The sequence below is a fragment of the Schistocerca cancellata genome, chromosome 2 (genome assembly GCF_023864275.1).
Source record: "Schistocerca cancellata isolate TAMUIC-IGC-003103 chromosome 2, iqSchCanc2.1, whole genome shotgun sequence".
In the NCBI taxonomy this organism is placed as follows: domain Eukaryota; kingdom Metazoa; phylum Arthropoda; class Insecta; order Orthoptera; family Acrididae; genus Schistocerca; species Schistocerca cancellata.
In genome coordinates this window covers 471,594,954-471,616,617 of record NC_064627.1, presented here as the reverse complement: position 1 = coordinate 471,616,617, position 21,664 = coordinate 471,594,954, and the positions used below count along the sequence as shown (strand labels likewise).

The 21,664-nt window shown below is 41.0% G+C and overlaps 1 protein-coding gene across 1 annotated transcript in view; it reads right to left on the bottom strand.

Moving 5' to 3' along the window:
* The window catches only part of LOC126155336 (glypican-6), a 95,682-nt gene that overhangs the window by 40,276 nt on the left and 33,742 nt on the right, over positions 1-21,664 (bottom strand). The window contains exon 4 of the mRNA XM_049916221.1: positions 198-432. Coding sequence (XP_049772178.1) covers positions 198-432 — 235 coding nt within the window. The remainder of the gene's footprint in view (positions 1-197; positions 433-21,664) is intronic.

Genomic DNA, 21,664 nt, shown 5'->3' with positions numbered 1-21,664 from the left:
GGACAATTGGTAAGGTGCACGTGTTGATAGATCCGTATCAAAATTCCTGAACACTTTGCCATCTGGGGTTTCCACTTGGCGCACTTTTTTGTCTCACCACGCCCTACATGTACCATGAATATGGACGAATTCGGCGACGCGAGTAGGCCTCCTCTCCTTGTAAATATAGTTCCAGTGGTATGCATGTTAAAACTTACGTTTCTTCAAACTGATACTGTGCGTTCAACACAGTAAACATCTTCTGGTACAGTACACTGAAAAAATTGTCAAGAGCATCAGCAAGTGCCACATTTCCACGGGCATAATAACGCTCAAGCTCCTCAAAAAGGTCCGTGAAAACATAAGAATGTTGTTCATATATGATGCCGTACGTCCTCTTGAACATCTCATGGAAATCACGTTTTGACTGAGTCAGAAGTTTCTTGAAAAATTCTGCAAAAGAAGAAATATTCGATTGAAATCTCTTATTTTCAATTGAGCATTCACAATGTTTAACGTCTACGGCTACTTGAAGCTATACGGCGCGTCCCAGGCGGAGTGGTCAATATTCAGGAATATTACAGGAATGATCATTCGAAGCAAAAAAGTCCAGTAAATATGGGCTCTAAAATGCAACCTGAAGAGCTAAGAGCACTACATCTTCTATACTGAGAAACAAATCTCTTGTGCTGCAAACTCTTTGCTTTCCGCGTTTTGCGCAGTGGTAGTAGGACGAAACCAAGAAAAAATTGTCTAGTAAACATATGTTCTAAAATAGATACGGTATCTTAAGAACTACGTGATGTTTTTCAAGTAGCGTAGATGAACAAGTGATCATAGCTGTTACGGTATATTTACTAGACATTTTTGCTTAAAATGATCGAGCATTCCTGTCATATCGTTGAATATTGACCATTCCTCCTGGGACACCTAGTATACGGGATAAGGACTCTAATTCAGTTCCACACATAATCTCAACTCGTCACAAATTTTCAGGACACATTCTACTTAGCAACAGTATTTTCTAGTTCATTGACTACTTGAAGGATTACTTAAGTCAATGCAAATTTTGAAATAAACGTTACATTTTAGACAGTGCAGTGGAGATCATTACATATTTTCACATTTTAGCGATACATTTACACAATGCATTTGGTTCAAGACAGAATTACACAAATTAATGGGTTTTATTCCTATCTTGCAAGTGTTCGTACACTTTGCTACGGGGGCCGCGCGGTCTGTGGCGCCTTGCCAGAGTTCGCGCGGCTGCCCCCATCGGAGGTTCCTCCTCCCTCGTTGTGTGTGTGTGTGTGTGTGTGTGTGTGTGTGTGTGTGTGTGTGTGTGTGTGTGTGTGTGTTTTATCACAAATTTCCAGTATCACAATTTTTATGTTTATATTTCTTATACACAGCTGAACTTTCAAAGCAACTATCAGTTCTTAATATAATAAAAAATTGTATTAAAAACTGATAGCCGCTTTGAAAGTTCAGCTGTGTATAATAAATATAAACATAAAAATTGTCAAACTCCCATTTTTAACGATTATCATGTATTTTTCTCCAGGTGGTAATACCAGATTATCGTCTGAAACACTGAAACTATACTCTAGAGTAATGACAAATAAGATGTGAAAGGTATATACTTTAACGCCCTTAACGTGAGGCTTTAGGACTTCAAGGTGCTACTTTGCAACATTCCAAGTGTTCAATTTAAGTACTTTTATTTTCAGTTTAGGAGCTCAGAATTACTATAGAATATAACCAGGCAGTATGTGGACAACTACCTACATTGATGTTACGTTTTATTACAGTAGCCTATGTGGCACATGCAAAAAGCCCTTTGATTCCACCTTCAGGTATAATTTGATATATTTAAATATTTTCCTTTTCTCTTAAGTACATGGAAACCCTGGATGTGTGCATGTCAGAGTAGATGACAAATATTTCTTGCCTGTTCAACACCCAATAGAATAGAACACTGCATTTCGTGTCACTCAGGGTGCATATGAGGCTAATTTACCATGAATAAGCTGGAATAAAGCCACAGTGACTCAGCTATTGCGATACTGTTTCTGAAAAGTCACTTCACCCCTAAGTTTTCTTCTGAAGTGTGTTCTATTTTGCTGCAGAATGCTGCCCGTTGCGTTTAATAAGTAAGTTGCCTTATTCTGTGACAAATCCATCTTCCTTTTTGCATATTCCAAATCTGGTTTTAATGTTTCCATGGTATTTCTGAATATCAGACAGTCACCTCATAATGTAGGAGCAGTTTAATTTATGTGCATGTCTTTTTTGCATGTGCCAGTATCGTACACCTTTTCTGCAGAATAATATTTAATGTTTCTTGTAAACATTAAATTTAGACTTGATATCCAATGCGTTTCATTCAGTAAGTTCTCGCTCAACCTTTCTTTTGTGAAAACGTTATTGACGCAATTATTCTTTGTCAGATTGTGGAAGGAAATCTGGGGTGCGTCCATTTCAGATGTATCATCCTGGTATTTACCGTAATGGATTCAGGGATTGCACAGGAAACTGAACTCTGAATGGCCGGACAAAGTTTCGAGCCTGTGCCCTCCCAAATAGTAGCACGGTATCTCGCCGCTCACCTCGCTCAGTTTTACTTCTAGTTGTCATGGTGCCGGTACGAGGCTGTGGCTAATAGACTATCACAATCTAAGAGTTGATTTAAAAAGAGGTGAATGCTGGTAATGCCTTTATTACAGTCTCTGTTTAATTTGGCTTGGTGCTTCAGTGGTGGAGTGCTAGACTACAGATCCAAAGGACGCAGGTCCAATCTCCGGTCGGTCTTCGGATTTTTATCTGTCACTTGCCACTTCTTTTACCTCAGGTGAAGTTTAATAATGGGAAAAATGCTGATTGTTCTGTGATTCAGATTCCACACTAAACTGTAGGTTCTCCTGGATAAGTCAGTTCATAGGACAGAGGGACGCAATGGTCAACCTCCAATTGGGCAATTCCTAGTAAAGCACTGTGGCATCCAAATCAATTGTCGTGTTGGTAACAGCTTTACTGTTATATACATCTTTGGTGGGACAGCTACAGCTGACGCCACATTGAAATTGTAAAATGATGTTACTACGTCATGTGATTTATCTCTCGTGTTTAAATAATTGAAATCATTAAAACTTGGCGTTTACTTTCCGTTAGCTGTCAGATAGTACTATAATACCTATTAAAACTTTCTACAAGTTTGAAACGTGGCCAAGTTTGCACAGACAGTATGTTTGCGGCTACGTTGAGGCTATGAACAGACAACACTTCAAAACCAATCACTGAATTTTAATACCAGTAAATTAGGCGCGTTTTGAAACCTTTCAGCTATAACTGAGTACCAATTATGATTTCCTACTGCTGAACTGGTGGAAATACGTGTTCCATGAAACAACCAGCTGATGAAGTCACTAACAATACGAAATCTGTAAAGTGAATTTAATCTGATCAGGTGGTGTGAATCCGATCATTTACCTGTTTTTCAGCATTTCGATATCTGAACACGAATACCGCAGCTAACGATTGTTGCGAATTTTTGACTGTTTACTTATAACAATGGTGTGTTGGAGCGCATGGTACCAAAAATGGCATTGTCAGTAGATGTGATATTCATGTGCTGCACTCGTGAAGTAAATTCATCGGCACGAAAACTTCTGCTGGCATCAGGTACTTCCGGTATATAACTGGTAAGTCGTAATAGTTTGCTTGAATACTAATATCTCAAGTGCCACTGTTTCTCTCCTTTTTGTTTATTGTTAATACCGCTTAGACCACTGGTTTTTGATCTGCCTGAGTTCAGTGCCCCAGAGTGCAGACACTAGCTAGCGTCTCCCACACCACTCCCCCCTTCCACCCTTGTCTCCTGCATCATCATCATCATCATCATCATCATCATCATCATCATCATCATCATCATCATCATCATCTTATTAAATTTTAGAATGGAAAAGAATTATCTCTGAACATTTTTTTAAATGGCGAAAGATAAATGATATTTAGCTTTTGTAAGTGTTTTATTAAACCACGAACTAATGAGTTAGAAGGAACTGGTACATTTAACAACCCTCATTTATAGAAAACTGGAGTGATTCTCAGTGCATCGCGAATGCTTTCTGTAACTCCTTCTCAGGAAAGGAAGTATTTACTTAAGGGTAGAGATTTGTTATAAAACATGCTTTCTCTGTAGCACTCCTCTCCTTAGCGACACTTTCTTCATCCACTCCCTGCACCACCAAAACAAGTTAAATGTGTGTACTATGTGTGTTTGTAAATCACGTGATTTATGGACACACACACACAACAATACTGCATAGGCCCTACAGCAATGAGGTAGTGAACATGTCACGGGTTTGTTAATGCTAGTATTTGAAAAGGAAATTTAATTATTGGTAACTTACGTAATCAGTATTACAGTCTTATAAAACAGTGATAATAGTAATGATCTTTTATAAATGACTCAGTTTCGTGACCGAAACTAAATAGAAGTGTTCCGTTTTTACCCTATAAAAATTTTTATTTGTCGCCTCACAGGGGCTTATTACTCCCATGTTGGGAACGACTGGTTTTGACACTATGCACGCCTGATTTCCAAATTGTGGTTTTGGGAATATACAAGAAGGTTGTAGCGGTAACACGGAAATCAAACTACAACCCAGAATTTATTCAAACTGCAGTACAAATAAAAATATAAAATAGGTAGAAAATCAACGTTAACCAACAGTGAGGGAAAAAAAATCTGGTTGAGAGAGTATCGTGTTGTGCGAAATGGGGGTTTCCTTTGAGGAATAATGATGTTACGGAGCATCTCCTAGTCGATCAGGGCGAATTGAAAAAAGGCTTCTTGACAATCGACATGTACGTGTATGGGTAAAATGCTCTGTGAAAAGAAATAAGGAACTAGCAGTTAGAGTATATGAAAATATAAACAGGACATGGGCAGCAGATACCCGAGAAACAGTGAATGATGATTTTAAGAATCTTGTGGTATCCTTGAATGGTATTCCTCCCTCCAATATTACAAACTATGATGAGACCAACTTTTGTGATGATGCTGGACAAGTGAAACAGCGAGGTACAAGACACCCTGACAGGATTTTGGATAGTTCTAAGTCAAGCATCAGTGTAATAACAACAGTGGCTGCAGACGGCGCATTGCTCCCACCGCACACAGTTTACAGGGCAAAAGATCTCTACAAGGTTTAAATGGTGCACGTTACAATAGCAGTCAAAGTAGTTGATTCGACTTAACAACGTGTGAATCGTGCTTTGCTGAAATTTTATTGTGTTAAGTGCGGCATTTAGAGCGACCGAAAGTGATTACAGGTGACAATGTCCCAAGTCATCTATCACTTAATGTGATTTTAAACTGCGCAAGGAACATGACATTCAATTTGTGCGTATCTACTCATGAATGTCAGTCAATGTGGCCTGCTTTATGACTGGAGGACGAACAACAGAGAAGTGGTACCAAAATCTTAATGTTCTTGGTTGGTGAAAGGAGCCTTTCAAAAGATAGCATCACTTCTAAATCTAATGTTATATGTGGGTTCGGAAATGCAAGAATTCTTCCTTTCCGCTCTGGTAAAGTCATTTAACAGATTACAGAAGAAACATACATATGGCACCGACTCACCAGAAGTTACTTGGACAGCAGCGTTCGAAATGCAGTTGAAACAAGTTTACTGTAATGAAACAAAAGGAATGCTGCGCCGAGCAAAGAGCTTAGTGTTAGCTCCACGAAAAGTTATTGTCATTAGATACTTTCATGAAGGTAACATTGCTGAACGCAGGGAGTCCCTATCCTATGATTCTGACTGTATCTCCACAACATCTAACAGTGAAGTAGAACGGCTGGAGTCAAATGAAAATGAAGGAATCGACAAGGAGAAGGATAGAGATGGCCATTGTGAAATTTCCTGTGAAAAGAAGGTCAGGCTTTTTAATGACATAACTGATAACATCTCTAATGTCACTTATGAAATAACATTTCTGAGAAAGAAATGTTCGCGATGTTATTGTTTTCTTTTGTCTTTCCGATGACTGAAGATGCGACTGAGGTAGGAAGAGTCACAATTATTTAAAAAAAAAGGTGACGCAATATAGAATATGGGGTAAATATCTCTTTGAAGGGACAGATGATTATGACATTGAGTAAATAGCTTTCCTGTTGATAGTGCCATAGAACTACTGAAATTTGAATATGTTTGCTAACTTTCCTGAAGGAAAGTGTTTTTATAGCAAAAAGTTGGAATTTAATGTACCGAAGAACACTCGTTTAGGACACAAAATTTAGTATGTTATTGTAAATACATCATTCTTTTAATTCAAAATAGTAGTAGGAGTCACTACACTGGAAGTTTGAGTCAGTTTTTGCATACAAAATAAATTAGTGATCGGATTCACGCCACCTTGCGAGGAGAAACCGATCAACAATTTAATTAATATAAAAGTGCAGTCATGAATGAAAAATAGAAACATGCATGCACTTCCTACAAAGCTGTACAGTTAGCACTTCAAATTCGTATGGCGATGTCACTGCAGTAAATGAACGATTTTAAAACAGCTGCTGCTTTTGATCAGATTTATACCAGCTTACGAAACGTGAGCGAAACAGAAGTAGACAAACTGACAAGACCTCCACGGGAATAGGGAGCTTTTGGGCGTTGATGATGTTATATCTTATCACAGTGCAAAAACAGGCATTTTCATCAGGGATGTAATTGGAACTAAGGAATGCGCAATAGGCTATATAAATTTTAAAAAGAATATTGTCGTGGTATTTGCGTTTGCTTCGACAACTGACATCCAAACTGTCACCTTCCAATGTAGCCTGGACTTTGGACTACATCACAGTTCAGTCTGGCAGCACAACCTCCACAACAAAGAAGAGCCGTCACTGTCTCCATTAGACTTACGCAGGTCATATATAAAGCTCGATCCTAACCTGTGTCTCCATCAAACGGATCGTTACTTCAACCAGACCCACAACGGCAAGTCATGAATTCACCTCTAACTGGCTTCTTTAAAAAGAAAGCCTAGACAAAAAATTACATACGGTCTGCAGTTACTGGCTGATATCACTTTCCTACACTGTCGTCACCCTAAGTTTCACATGTCGTACCGTGACACAAGCTTTTCTTTCCTTCCATCAAAGAATGGTGTCGCCTGGTGTTTCAGCTAGTTGTCGGCAGCATCCTCGAGCTCATCGTCAGCTGTGGAATGCTGACGAGCCAGCCACGTCTTCATCTTCGTGGAAGAGAAGAAAGTCAATTGGTGCCTAGTTGGACTATAGAAAGGATGCTGAAAAATCTCCCAGCCAGAACGTGAGAGTTTTTCCTTCTTTCCATTCGCAGTTTGAGGTCACACATTCTCGTCAGGAAGAATGGTTCATTCGATATCACCCCGCGCTTCTGATCTATGAAATCTCTTGTCAAAATACCTTTGCGATTCCAAAAAAACTAAAGCAATCGTTTTGGAATTTGACGGCATCTGCTCGAATTTTTTGGGGTGATTGGGAGAATGAGAGCGCGTTCATTGTTTTGACTTAATTTCAGAATTCAAGTAATGCATTCACGTCTCGTTTCTGTCCAGAAATCGCTCCCCGTCTTCTTGATAGTGCTCGAGGAATGTCAATGCTGAGATCACTATTTCAGTTTTGTGAAACCCTGGTAAACATTTTGGTACCAGCGGTGCACAATACTTACGGTTACCTACACTCTCTGCGACCGTTTTAAGACGGCTGTCCTCGAAATCCGTGGCATAACTTCAGCGAGGTTCGGAAATTGCGAACCAATGGCTCGCACCTCAACGTGATGCACGAGTTCGTCAATCACATCTGAATGTCTTCCTCGACCAATTTCATCACACACGTCAGTGCGATCAACCTTGAATTTTCTGCACCACTCCCTCACAACGCCATCGCTCATAACCCCATCCGCATACATACGACGCAATTGACGACGAATCTCAATGGCATTGACTCTTCTTGCTTGCAGGAAGCGAATGACAGCACATACATCGCGATTGACAGGGGACGCAATAAGACGTCCATTTCAGTCGCTTGCTGCGTACACACTGACGAACGCAAAAGCGTGTTGACTGACGCAAACGTGACGTTCAAAGTCTTCTTTCCTAAATAAGCAAGTGCCATGAAGCTACACGCATTTGTTTACTTTTAATATCCAATCGTAGGTTAGCCCAGTGAGATCGTATTTAAATGTCCTACTGGTTGCTGCGAAGTTAGCTTTAACACGTATCAGCTTTGGAGTGTAGACTTCCGCATTTGTCACACGAGAACAACTAATGTAAAATATGCCCCAGTCTCATTCGTTCTGGCTGGGAGATTTTTCACCATCTTTTCCATAGGCTGGCTGAAATACCGGTGACACCATTCTTTGATGAAGGGAAAAAAGCTTGTGTAGTTTCACCACCTTTTATCTTTTAGTTCAACAGTTTTTTGGCGTGAGCATTGGTCCCGCCACAAATCAGTCCGAACAACGTTCCCATTACATTCTTAAAAGAGGCAGCTCCAACAAGGACTGTGATTTACATGTAACAAATTTTCACATACGCAACTGTAGACATTGAAGGGAAAGATAACAGGGTTACTATCAAATTTTTTCCCCAGTTATATTCACTTTGCTTAGTCTGTGTCTTAGTATGAACACATTTTAAAGCGGCCGGTGCACATTCATCATTATTGCAATTTTCATCGCCACTTTCAGAACTAGATTCGGAGGTGAGGGCATCATCTGGAGTGCCCCAGGGGCGTGTGGTAGGTCGGCTGTTTTCTATCTACATAAATGATCTTTTGGATAGGGTGAATAGCAATGTGCGGCTGTTTGCTGACGATGCTGTGGTGTACGGGAAGGTGTCGACGTTGAGTGATTGTAGGAGGATACAGGATGACTTGGATAGGATTTGTGATTGGTGTAAAGAATGGCAGCTAACTCTAAATATAGATAAATGCAAATTAATGCAGATGAATAGGAAAACAAAATCCTGTAATTTTTGAATACTCCATTAGTAATGTAGCGCTTGACATAGTCACGTCGTTTAAATATTTGGGCGTTAACATTGCAGAGCGATATGAAGTGGGACAAGCATGTAATGGCAGTTGTGTGGAAGGCGGATAGTCGTATTCGGTTCATTGGTAGAATTTTGGGAAGATGTGGTTCATCTGTAAAGGAGACCGCTTATAAAACATTAATACGACCTATTCTTGAGTACTGCTCGAACGTTTGGGATCCTTATCAGGTGGATTGAGGGAGGATATAGAAGCAATTCAGAGGCGGGCTGCTAGATTTGTTACTGGTAGGTTTGATCATCACGTAAGTGTTACGGAAATGCTTCAGGAACTCGGATGGGAGTCTCTAGAGGAATGGAGGCGTTCTTTTCGTGAATCGCTACTGAGGAAATTTAGAGAACCAGCATTTGAGGCTGACTGCAGTACAATTTTACTGCCGCCAGCTTACATTTCGCGGAAAGACCGCAAAGATATGGTAAGAGAGATTAGGGCTCGTACAGAGGCATACAGGCAGTTATTTTTCCCTCGTTCTGTTTGGGAGTGGAACAGGGAGAGAAGATGCTAGTTGTGGTACGAGGTACCCTCCGCCACGCACCGTATGGTGAATTACGGAGTATGTATGTAGATGTAGATTCACTTTTAACTACTGTTACGGTTCCTCAGACTCTGAAACACAAATCACTTACTTTATTATGACTGTTGAAAAACTATCAACAGACTTTTGCAAATCCTCATCATCACCACGAACTACTGTCTTCCCCATGTAGGTTGTTTATAGAGATCGACTATCACAAGACACAAATGGAACGTGCTTCGTCCCAGAATATGTTTCAGAGTCGTGTATTAACTACAAATTTAAATCTACACATTCGCATACTGAAGTGTACATGTATGTAAAGCTCGTCATGAAATTTAAACGCCACAGTAACTTCATGTGAATACAGCGCGTATTTGATGCGAATGGTTTAATTTACAAATAGCCTTTGTACAAAGATCTGATAAACAAACCGACCTACGTCACCACTCAAAACAACTAAAAGATAGGCATGCTGCAAACTAAACGCAGGAACAACTTTTGCAACTAAAACATACAAACAAAAACATCACAGACGCGATTTAAGTAATATACACCATCACGCTTCCCCGTGTTTACCGAGTGCTGTGTTGATCACTAGGCCCCATTATTCCCTACGCATCATCATTATAATTTAAGACTGATTATGCCTTTCAGCGTTCAGTCTGGAGCATAGTCCCCCTTATAAAATTCCTCCATGATTCCCTATTCAGTGCTAACATTGGTGCCTCTTCTGATGTTAAGCCTATTACTTCAAAATCATTCTTAACCGAATCCAGGTACCTTCTCCTCGGTCTACCCCGACTCCTCCTACACTCTACTGCTGAACCCATGAGTCTCTTGGGTACCCTTGCTTCTCCCATGTGTGTACCATGACCCCACCATCTAAGCCTGTTCACCCTGACTGCTCCATCTACAGAGTTCATTCCCAGTTTTTCTGTGATTTCCTCATTATGGACACCCTCCTGCCCTCCTACTAGTATCTGCAAGCATCCTAGCTACTTTCATATCCGTAACCTCAACCTTATTGATAAAGTAACCTGAATCCACCCAGCTTTCGCTCCCATACAACAAAGTTGGTCGAAAGATTGAACGGTGCACAGATAACTTAAGTCTTGGTACTGACTTCCTTCTTGCAGAAGAGAGTAGATCGTAGCTGAGCGCTCACTGCATTAACTTTGCTACACCTCGCTTCCAGTTCTTTCACTATGTATTTTTATAGAATCCTCGTCTACTGCCAAATCACTGACACATTCGCATCACACTGCGCTGTTCCACAGGCAGTCTCTCACCATCGGAGAAGGAATTTCTTGTTGTTAGTTCACCGGCGTGCCTTCGGCTTCTGCGCCCCGCCCTGCGGCTGACAAGAAAATCGAGCGTTAGCGCCCGCCTAGTCGCCTTCCTTCCTTCCTTCCGCGCAGCCATCCGTCTCAGCTCCAGACAGCATAAATATTTGACACGCGTCCCGTGTTTATCTCGCGCTGCCACTGTGTTTGTGTGGGAGCAGCCGAGCCCCGGGCCAGGCGCGCCCTCACTGTTTAATAAATACGCGGGTTTATTTTATTTTCTCCTGCGCAGTTTGTTTAAGACGGCGAGTTTTATATTCTTAATAATATTCAGAGGAGAAAGAAGAAAACTCGGCGGCGAGGGGAGACACGTCCAGCGTTCGCCGGTGATAGAAACACGTGTTGAGCAGGACGGCAGGCCGTCATTAATAACGTACAGCGGCGCCACCGAGAGCTGCAGCGCGTCAGCGTGGAAGAACAGGCACTGGTTCGCGCTCACACCGCTGTGCAGGAACGATTGGAATTTAAATTACGCAATGACCTTTAGCTCCGCCCATTAAATCATCCGGCGCAAAAATAAAGAAAAAAAAATGCTTCGTAGCTTAAAACTGACCGTCATGTACTGCCATCTTTTTGCGTACCGGTACAGTCAGGTTAAGCGACTGACAATCTAGATTATACAGCCTAACTTTCTCCAAACTGAATGATCGAAAAACGAAATTAGTCAGAACGGGGAATTGCTCTATTTAATGTTCCGTTCAGTTATCAATCAACTTCTCTCTGGATAAATTCCTTTTCCTGTGTAATTCATTCAGTAGATCGTCGTGAGCTACGTGCATGTCACAGATTCGGACGTTAAGGAAATGAATGGTAGATGATTACAGGTGCCAAGACATGCAGGCACGCCATATCTGCCGCATTCTTCCAATGGTCCGCAATTAATTTTCGTAGTCAAACGTACCACCTTCGCAGCTCTTTTAAACGGATTCGTGCGTAAGAGATTCACCGATCGAGGTGTAATGTCCGTGTCACGAATATTAATAGCATCTTCATGCAGCAACTCAGTTGACCACAACGTTGCTCACAATCCTGATCATGTGGTACGAGCGACGGGAAGTCCTGTAAATTAATGGCGCTTTGGTATTCCTTAAATACAAACGGAATCACAAGTGAGTAATCGCACTCATAAAGAGCGTGTACTACTCTTGTGGAGATATAAAAACAATTTTTGAATCGCTTCGCTGTTAGCAAAATATCCGTAGAAAGATTCCTGGATTTTCTGTAAGAGAAACATTGTGCAAGGATGGTGCACCTTTGAATGAACTTTTCACTGACGACCACGTGAAACGAAAAATTAGATCGTTTGTAACCACGGGGATCGAGATTACCTTTCTTGTAAACCGCGATAGAGAGAAGACTTCAGTATGATTATCCCCAACACTGCTAACGACGCCATCAGTTATGTCTCATGCTGCCAGCAACGGCCGATCCCATTCACTGATAAACTTGGCTAATTTTATCAAACTTTCTCTCGTCTCCTCCATCACTTTCTACCAAATAATCACGTTTCGAATCACGATTCGTATGGAATCACTACAGCTTTTCTGTCATGCGACTGTGATAGTAATTATTAAGCTTAGCAGTGAAATCTTTAATTGTGTATTATAATTATTAACAAAACGCTTCAGAATGCCTTACGTCGCAGTATTTTTGCTGTCACCACTAGTTTTTCTAGGGTACTTAAAAAAACACAGTGGGCTAGGTTAAACCAAGGGCAAGCGAATTACGACCCTTCAGACCAGGCGTGGGCCGCCTTTGGTGCCCCGCGCGCCTGATTCACATACGTCAACTTAACTTAAGCTCTTAGGCCACCTCTTCGGGTGAAGTGACAGCGGCGCTCTTAGGACATGAAGTCAAAACTACGCTGATGGTATAAAATGGAAACACAAAAAAAAGTCGTGTGACTAGGGCCTCCCGTCGGGTAGACCTTTAGCCGGGTGCAAGTCTTTCCATTTGACGCCACTTCGGAGACTAGAGCGTCGATGGGGGTGAAATGATGATGATTAGGACAACACAGCACCCAGGACCCAGTCCCTGAGCGGAAAAAATCTCCGACCCTACCGCTAATCGAACCCGGGCCCTTAGGATTGACCGTCGGTCGCGCTAACCACTCAGCTACCGGGGGCGGACACCAAAAAAATGATTGATGTAGCGTAATGAAATTTCGATAATACATTTGTCTGTGTGACATTTTCAGTGATTAACATTGCAAGGTCACAGGTTAATGTAAGCGCGAGATAAGGCACTGCAAATGTGAGAAGCTGGTACATTAACAACCGGTGTGACCGCCAGAGTGTTGAATTCAAGCACGCGAACGTGCATGCATTGTGTTGTACAGGTGCCGGATGTCGGTTGATGGGATGGAATTCGATGCCTGTTACACACAGTCAGTCAATACAGGGATGGTTAATGCTGTTTGCGGATGACGCTGGAGTTGTCGTCCGATGTTGTTCTCTATGTGCTCGATTGGAGACAGATCTGGTAATCGAGCAGGCCAAGACAACATGTCGACATCCTGTATAGCAGGCTCTGTTAGTCCCTCACTATACAGATTGTTGCGGAACCGCGGCCGTTCAGTATAAAATGTCGCATCGAAACACCTTCAGTCGTCTAAATTTCCAATTGTTATTTTATTTGAACAACCAGTTTCGGCGCTACGTTATGCCGTCTACAGGCCTACTGACCGACGTGGAGGAAGAGTCTCACCTCTGATCCAGGCAAAACAGAGGCCAGCATTCAGTGACTTGTGTCCATAGATTTCTTCCCGTCAAGTCCGCCCCGATAGCTGAGTGGTCAGCGTGACGGATTGCCGACCTACGGGCCCAGGTTCGATTCCCGGCTGGGTCGGGGATTTTCTCCGCAAAGGGACTGGGTGTTGTGTTGTCTTCAACATCATTTCATCCCCATCCTGCGCGCAAGTCGCCCAATGTGGCGTCGAATGTACGAGGGCAGTTCAATAAGTAATGCAACACATTTTTTTTCTCGGCCAATTTCGGTTGAAAAAACCGGAAATTTCTTGTGGAATATTGTCAAACATTCCCGCTTCGTCTCGTATAGTTTCATTGACTTCCGACAGGTGGCAGCGCTGTACGGAGCTGTTAAAATGGCGTCTGTAACGGATGTGCGTTGCAAACAACGGGCGGAAAACCAGGGCATCTCAGATATTCATAGGCGCTTGCAGAATGTCTACGGTGATCTGGCAGTGGACAAAAGCACGGTGAGTCGTTGGGCAAAGCGTGTGTCATCATCGCCGCAAGGTCAAGCAAGACTGTCTGATCTCCCGCGTGCGGGCCGGCCGTGCACAGCTGTGACTCCTGCAATGGCGGAGCGTGCGAACACACTCGTTCGAGATGATCGACGGATCACCATCAAACAACTCAGTGCTCAACTTGACATCTCTGTTGGTAGTGCTGTCACAATTGTTCACCAGTTGGGATATTCAGAGGTTTGTTCCCACTGGGTCCCTCGTTGTCTAACCGAATACCATAAAGAGCAAAGGAGAACCATCTGTGCGGAATTGCTTGCTCGTCATGTGGCTGAGGGTGACAATTTCTTGTCAAAGATTGTTACAGGCGATGAAACATGGGTTCATCACTTCGAACCTGAAACAAAACGGCAATCAATGGAGTGGCGCCACACCCACTCCCCTACCAAGAAAAAGTTTAAAGCCATACCCTCAGCCGGTAAAGTCATGGTTACAGTCTTCTGGGACGCTGAAGGGGTTATTCTGTTCGATGTCCTTCCCCATGGTCAAACGATCAACTCTGAAGTGTATTGTGCTACTCTTCAGAAATTGAAGAAACGACTTCAGCGTGTTCGTAGGCACAAAAATCTGAACGAACTTCTCCTTCTTCATGACAACGCAAGACCTCACACAAGTCTTCGCACCCGAGAGGAGCTCACAAAACTTCAGTGGACTGTTCTTCCTGCACCCTACAGCCCCGATCTCGCACCGTCTGATTTCCATATGTTTGGCCCAATGAAGGACGCAATCCGTGGGAGGCACTACGCGGGTGATGAAGTTATTGATGCAGTACGAGGTTGGCTCCGACATCGACCAGTGGAATGGTACCGTGCAGGCATACAGGCCCTCATTTCAAGGTGGCGTAAGGCCGTAGCATTGAATGGAGATTACGTTGAAAAATAGTGTTGTGTAGCTAAAAGATTGGGGAATAACCTGGTGTATTTCAATGCTGAATAAAACAACCCCTGTTTCAGAAAAAAAATGTGTTGCATTACTTATTGAACTGCCCTCGTAATAAGATCTGCACCAAGGCGGGCGTACCTGCCCCGTGAGGGGCCTCCAGGCCAATGACGCCAAACGCTCCTTTCCATTTCCATCCCTCTGTAGAACACGGTGGCTTAGAAAGGTGACATAAGGACGAGCGTTATCCTGGGAATGCTGTTCACGAATGGCAGCACACAAAGAGGTCGAAACACCAGACTGATGTGCAATTTTGCGGTCAGAGTGCATGGGATAACCTCGAGTGCGCTCCTGCTGTCACCCCAGACCATAGATCTACGTACAGGTCCAGTGTGTCCAGCACGCAGTACAGGCTGTTTGCATGCACTCAACAGGCCTCCTTCCAACCAACACACAGTCATCACTGGCACCGAGGCAGAACTTGCGTTCATCAGGAAACACAGCAGACCTCTACCCTGCCCTCCAATAGCTCTTACTTGACACCACTGATGTCGCAATTCGCGGTGGTCTGTGGTCAGTGGAATCCACGCTACAGGGCGTATGGCTCGGAGCTGTCCTTTAAGTAACTGTTTTGTAACAGTTCTTCGTGTCACACGGTGCCAAGTGCTGCTCAAATTACTGTTGCAAGACGCAGTTACGATGCACCTGAGCCATACACGGATCACTATGGTCTTTCCTCTTAGTAGTGTCACGCGACAGTCAGGAGCCAAGTCTTCTTCCGATCGTACATTCTCGTTATCACCGCTGGCAACAATCACGCACAGTGGTTTCTTTCTGTAGTATCGTGGAAGGTATATTCATCTTCTCATAGCCCCGGTCAAACACAGTGAGGTGTTTATAATGTCTCTGTCGCCTTAAAGGCATTCTCGAGTGACATCAACCCAGCTGTCGAATCTCAAAGGTAACTATAACGCTCACGACCGTTACAGCGTGTATTAAAAGCAAATCCGATTTGGCGCGAAACTGGAACAGACAGCATCTATGAGATGCAGAAACATACCTACTAACTTTCGTTTATGTTGCACAAGTCCTTCTTGATGATGCAACTTTTTCTCCGTCACAGTATATCGTCCGTGACGTTAATGTTGAGAGATAAACACAATGATATGAATGCTGCTCCTATCCCGACACGTCAAGGCAACAAATTACAGCTCAATACGCGTGTTACTGGAAGTACATTCACTTTAAAAAAAAAATGGCTCTGAGCACTATGGGACTCAACATCTTAGGTCATAAGTCCCCTAGAACTTAGAACTACTTAAACCTAACTAACCTAAGGACATCACACACACCCATGCCCGAGGCAGGATTCGAACCTGCGACCGTAGCAGTCCCGCGGTTCCGGACTGCAGTGCCAGAACCGCTAGACCACCGCGGCCGGCACATTCACTTTATATTCACCTCATTTTTGTATGTTTACATGTATTTTCGCGTCACAAACATTGTTTCTTTACTTACGACGTTTGACAATAGCTGAACATGGCCTGTTGAGGTTTGAAAACAACATCTAAACCACGCGACAGAGAGGGAAAAAAAAGCGGGTTTTCTGTCATTACGAACTGCGCGAAGTGGAGTCGACATTTACAGATCTTTTTACATCTGAAATGAAGCGTTGATTTTAATAACTGAAAGACTTTTCCTATTATTATTATTATTATTATTATTTCTTTCTATTCTCAGACGTTATGTCTGGTCAAAAATGGACAGTGACGCGGACCTTGATCAAGCGTGACTTCCTTTTAACTGTACGGGATATGTTATATTGCATTTAGGAACTTTCGGGTTATTGAACATGTCTCAATAATTACAGATTTTTGTAGTTGTATATATATGTTTGGATGTAGCTGTATTGCATTGATGTACTGGTGGATATTGTGAGGTATGACTCCTGTAGTTGATAGTATAATTGGTATAATGTCAACTTTATCCTGATGCCACATGTCTGACTTCCTCAGCCAGTTGGATGTATTTTTCCAATTTTTTCTCCTGTTTTCTTCTGTATATTTGTTGTGTTGGGTATGGATATTTCAATTAGTTGTGTTAATTTCTTTTTACTGGTGAGTATGATGTCAGGTTTGTTATGTGGTGTTGTTTTATCTGTTATAATCGTTCTGTTCCAGTATAATTTGTATTCATCATTCTCCAGTACATTTTGTGGTGTGTACTTGTATGTGGGAACATGTTGTTTTATTAGTTTATGTTTTATGGCAAGTTGTTGATGTATTATTTTTGCTACATTGTCATGTCTTCTGGGGTATTCTGTATTTGCTAGTGTTGTACATCCGCTTGTGATGTGATCTACTGTTTCTATTTGTTGTTTGCAAAGTCTGCATTTATCTGTTGTGGTATTGGGATCTTTGATAATATGCTTGCTGTAATATCTGGTGTTTATTGTTTGATCCTGTATTGCAATCATGAATCCTTCCATCTCACTGTATATATTGCCTTTTCTTAGCCATGTGTTGGATGCGTATTGATCTATGTGTGGCTGTGTTAGATGATACGGGTGCTTGCCATGTAGCGTTTTCTTTTTCCAATTTACTTTCTTTGTATCTGTTGATGTTATGTGATCTAAAGGGTTGTAGAAGTGGTTATGAAATTGCAATGGTGTAGCTGATGTATTTATATGAGTGATTGCTTTGTGTATTTTGCTAGTTTCTGCTCGTTCTAGAAATAATTTTCTTAAATTGTCTACTTGTCCATAATGTAGGTTTTTTATATCTATAAATCCCCTTCCACCTTCCTTTCTGCTTAATGTGAATCTTTCTGTTGCTGAATGTATGTGATGTATTCTATATTTGTGGCATTGTGATCGTGTAAGTGTATCGAGTGCTTCTAGGTCTGTGTCACTCCATTTCACTACTCCAAATGAGTAGGTCAATACTGGTATAGCATAAGTATTTATAGCTTTTGTCTTGTTTCTTGCTGTCAATTCTGTTTTCAGTATTTGTTAGTCTTTGTCTATATTTTTCTTTTAGTTCTTCTTTAATATTTGTATTATCTATTCCTATTTTTTGTCTGTATCCTAGATATTTATAGGCATCTGTTTTTTCCATCGCTTCTATGCAGTCGCTGTGGTTATCCAATATGTAATCTTCTTGTTTAGTGTGTTTTCCCTTGACTATGCTATTTTTCTTACATTTGTCTGTTCCAAAAGCCATATTTATATCATTGCTGAATACTTCTGTTATCTTTAGTAATTGGTTGAGTTGTTGATTTGTTGCTGCCAGTAGTTTTAGATCATCCATGTATAGCAAATGTGTGATTTTGTGTGGGTATGTTCCAGTAATATTGTATCCATAATTTGTATTATTTAGCATGTTGGATAGTGGGTTCAGAGCAAGGCAGAACCAGAAAGGACTTAATGAGTCTCCTTGGTATATTCCACGCTTAATCTGTATTGCCTGTGATGTGATGTTATCTGAATTTGTTTGGATATTAAGTGTGGTTTTCCAGTTTTTCATTACTATGTTTAGAAACTGTATCAATTTAGGATCTACTTTGTATATTTCCAATATCTGTAGTAACCATGAGTGGGGTACACTATCAAAGGCTTTTTGGTAATCAATGTATGCGTAGTGTAGGGACCTTTGTTTAGTTTTAGCTTGATATGTCACCTCTGTATCTATTATCAGTTGCTCTTTACATCCTCGTGCTCCTTTGCAGCAGCCTTTTTGTTCTTCATTTATAATTTTGTTCTGTGTTGTATGTGTCATTAATTTCTGTGTGATGACTAAAGTTAATATTTTGTATATTGTTGGTAGGCATGTTATGGGGCGATATTTAGCTGGGTTTGCTGTGTCTGCTTGATCTTTAGGTTTCAGATAGGTTATTCCATGTGCAAGTGTATCAGGGAATGTGTATGGGTCTGCAATGTAACTGTTAAATAATTTAGTTAGATGTGAATGTGTTGAGGTGAACTTCTTTAGCCAGTAATTTGCTATTTTATCATTTCCAGGGGCTTTCCAATTGTGTGTAGAATTAATTGCTCGGGTGACTTCATGTTGCAAAATTATCACTTCAGGCATTTGTGGTATCATCTTGTATGTGTCTGTTTCTGCTTGTATCCACCGTGCATGCCTGTTATGTTGTACCGGGTTTGACCATATGTTGCTCCAGAAGTGTTCCATGTCTGTTATGTTTGGTGGATTGTCTATTTTAATGTGTGTGTTATCCATTGTTTGGTAAAATCTCTTTTGGTTTGTGTTGAATGTTTGGTTTTGTTTCCTTCTATTTTCACTTTTTTTGTATCTTCTAAGTCGTTTGGCCAATGCTAGTAATTTCTGCTTTTTTTCATCTAATTGCTCTATTGCTTCTTGTTGTGAGATTTTACCTAACCTTTTTCGTTTTTTGTCTGATATTTCATTTCTTATAAATTGTGTTAGCTGTCCGATGTCTTTTCTCAGTTTTTCTATTCTGATCTGTAGCCTGTGTTGCCATGCTGGTTTTGTGGGTTTCTTCTGTGTGTTGGTTTGTTCTGATCTCTGCCTAGTGTGTATATTTAGTGTAGTGAGTGCTCCTATATAAACCAGTAGTTGTAACTCTTCCATAGTTGTGTTTTCATTCATTTTGTTGTGTATGATTGTGTTGATAGTTTTTATTGTTGTTTCGACTTGTGGGTTATTTGGCGGTCTATGCAAGAATGGTCTAATGTCTGTATTTGTGTCTTTGTATTCTATATATGTCAGCTGAAATTTCTCTTCTATATCTAACACGTGTGTCTCTTCGTGTTCTATTTGTGCTTGTTCTGGTGGCTGTCTGAAGATTTCGTTTTCCTCTGATTGTTTAATTGATGCGTGTTGGTCTTTGTTTGTTTGCCCTGGGATGTTTGAGTCCATTACTGTATTTTCTTCTTCTTCTGATTGCACATTATTTTGTTCCAGTATTTGTTGTACTTGTTGTTTGATGTTTTCTAATTCTGACTGGGGTATCCTGTTATTATTATTATTATTATTATTATTATTATTATTATTATTATTACACATGTAGTAGTACAGTTAACCTACTTTTCCAAAATTCGCAATACTAATGCGATAGTTACCGCAATTTTACATTTAGCCAGGTGAGAGGGTAACAAACAAATTGAAACATTCATTTGACAATTTTTTTCTTATTATGAACGACAGACTTACAGTTTTTCAGAGAATTATCGTATTTTTGCACTACTAGTCATTTAGTCCATCGTTCCACAGAAGAAGAATACAAATATCAGTTTGACAGGAGGCATTTAGTTTCTTGATTATTCCTCAACAAAACGTGAGAGGTGTTTCAGTATGCTTTTGTAAGAAATGACACAAAATAAACATTTATGTTTTATGACTTTTGCTTAATGAAACAATATGAACATAAGCATACTATGTTAGGAAACGTTGATTATAGAGAAAATTCTTGTAGCAAGTTAGGTATTAATATTGTATCGTCTCAAAATCTTTGCCATTCACCGAGTTGCAGATCTTTGGACTAACATACGTCCTAACTTGCAAAAATTTGCTCGCAGTTGTTTTTGTTATTATTATTCTTAACTTCACCTGTGGAACGAACTTCATTTCACATATCTTTCGGGGCAACCAAATGCTGCCCAAGATTTCACCATAGTGTAATAAAGAAACATTTACTGAAAGTACTACAATTAAACAACACTGAACAATATTGCAGATGTTGCCTACAAATTGATGCTGCCAATAGTTAGGGGCCCCGAGATGTTTAATATAATGACGTCATGTGTGGTCTATATCATCTAAGGTCTAAATATGACTCACAGGTGTGTTGTGACCATGTCGTCCGCAAATTGTGCAGTGTAGGTACGCAGCCCACCCCAAGCTGTGACTGTGGAGCATCGAACCATACCATCCGGCACTTTATTAAGAAGTGTAAACTGAGATCTTGTCTGGATGACCGAAGCGACTTTTTCATGACCACAGCATCATGCCTTGACAGGATAAGGTGACTGGACATCAGAATGTAACACCAGTTTTTAATGTATTATCCGTATTTATATCTGTTTGTGTATTTTTTCTGTACTATTGACTGTATTTCATGTGCAGTGCTATACGCTAAATAACAAATCTGTTAATGTCGTACTATGAAATGCGAAAAGCACGTTGGCGCCATAGGCGCTATTAATGCAGCCTCTTCCTGTTGAGACTGTTACAACCCAGATTAGATTAAAGAGGCGAGATAAAATTTATGTTGCGTCTAGAAAGACCCCTTTGAGCTCGACTTAGGAACTCGACTTATCTAAAATGACTGCAGATAAGGCCAAAATGCAGCAGCGGAAGATACATTTCTTGGGTGAGCACGTCAGCCATATTTAGAACGTAAAGACAACTGCTGTTCAGAGGGTCCTGTCTTCGATTGTTTCACAGGCGCGATTATATTACTTCTCGGGGAAAACTTAAATGGTCATCTTTTATTAAAATCTGAACTGTGATGAGTTTTAGAACGTTAAATTATGGGTAAACCGTACATACGTCTAATACTATAAGACGAGTGAAAATTCTTGCACAGTGAACGAATATGAA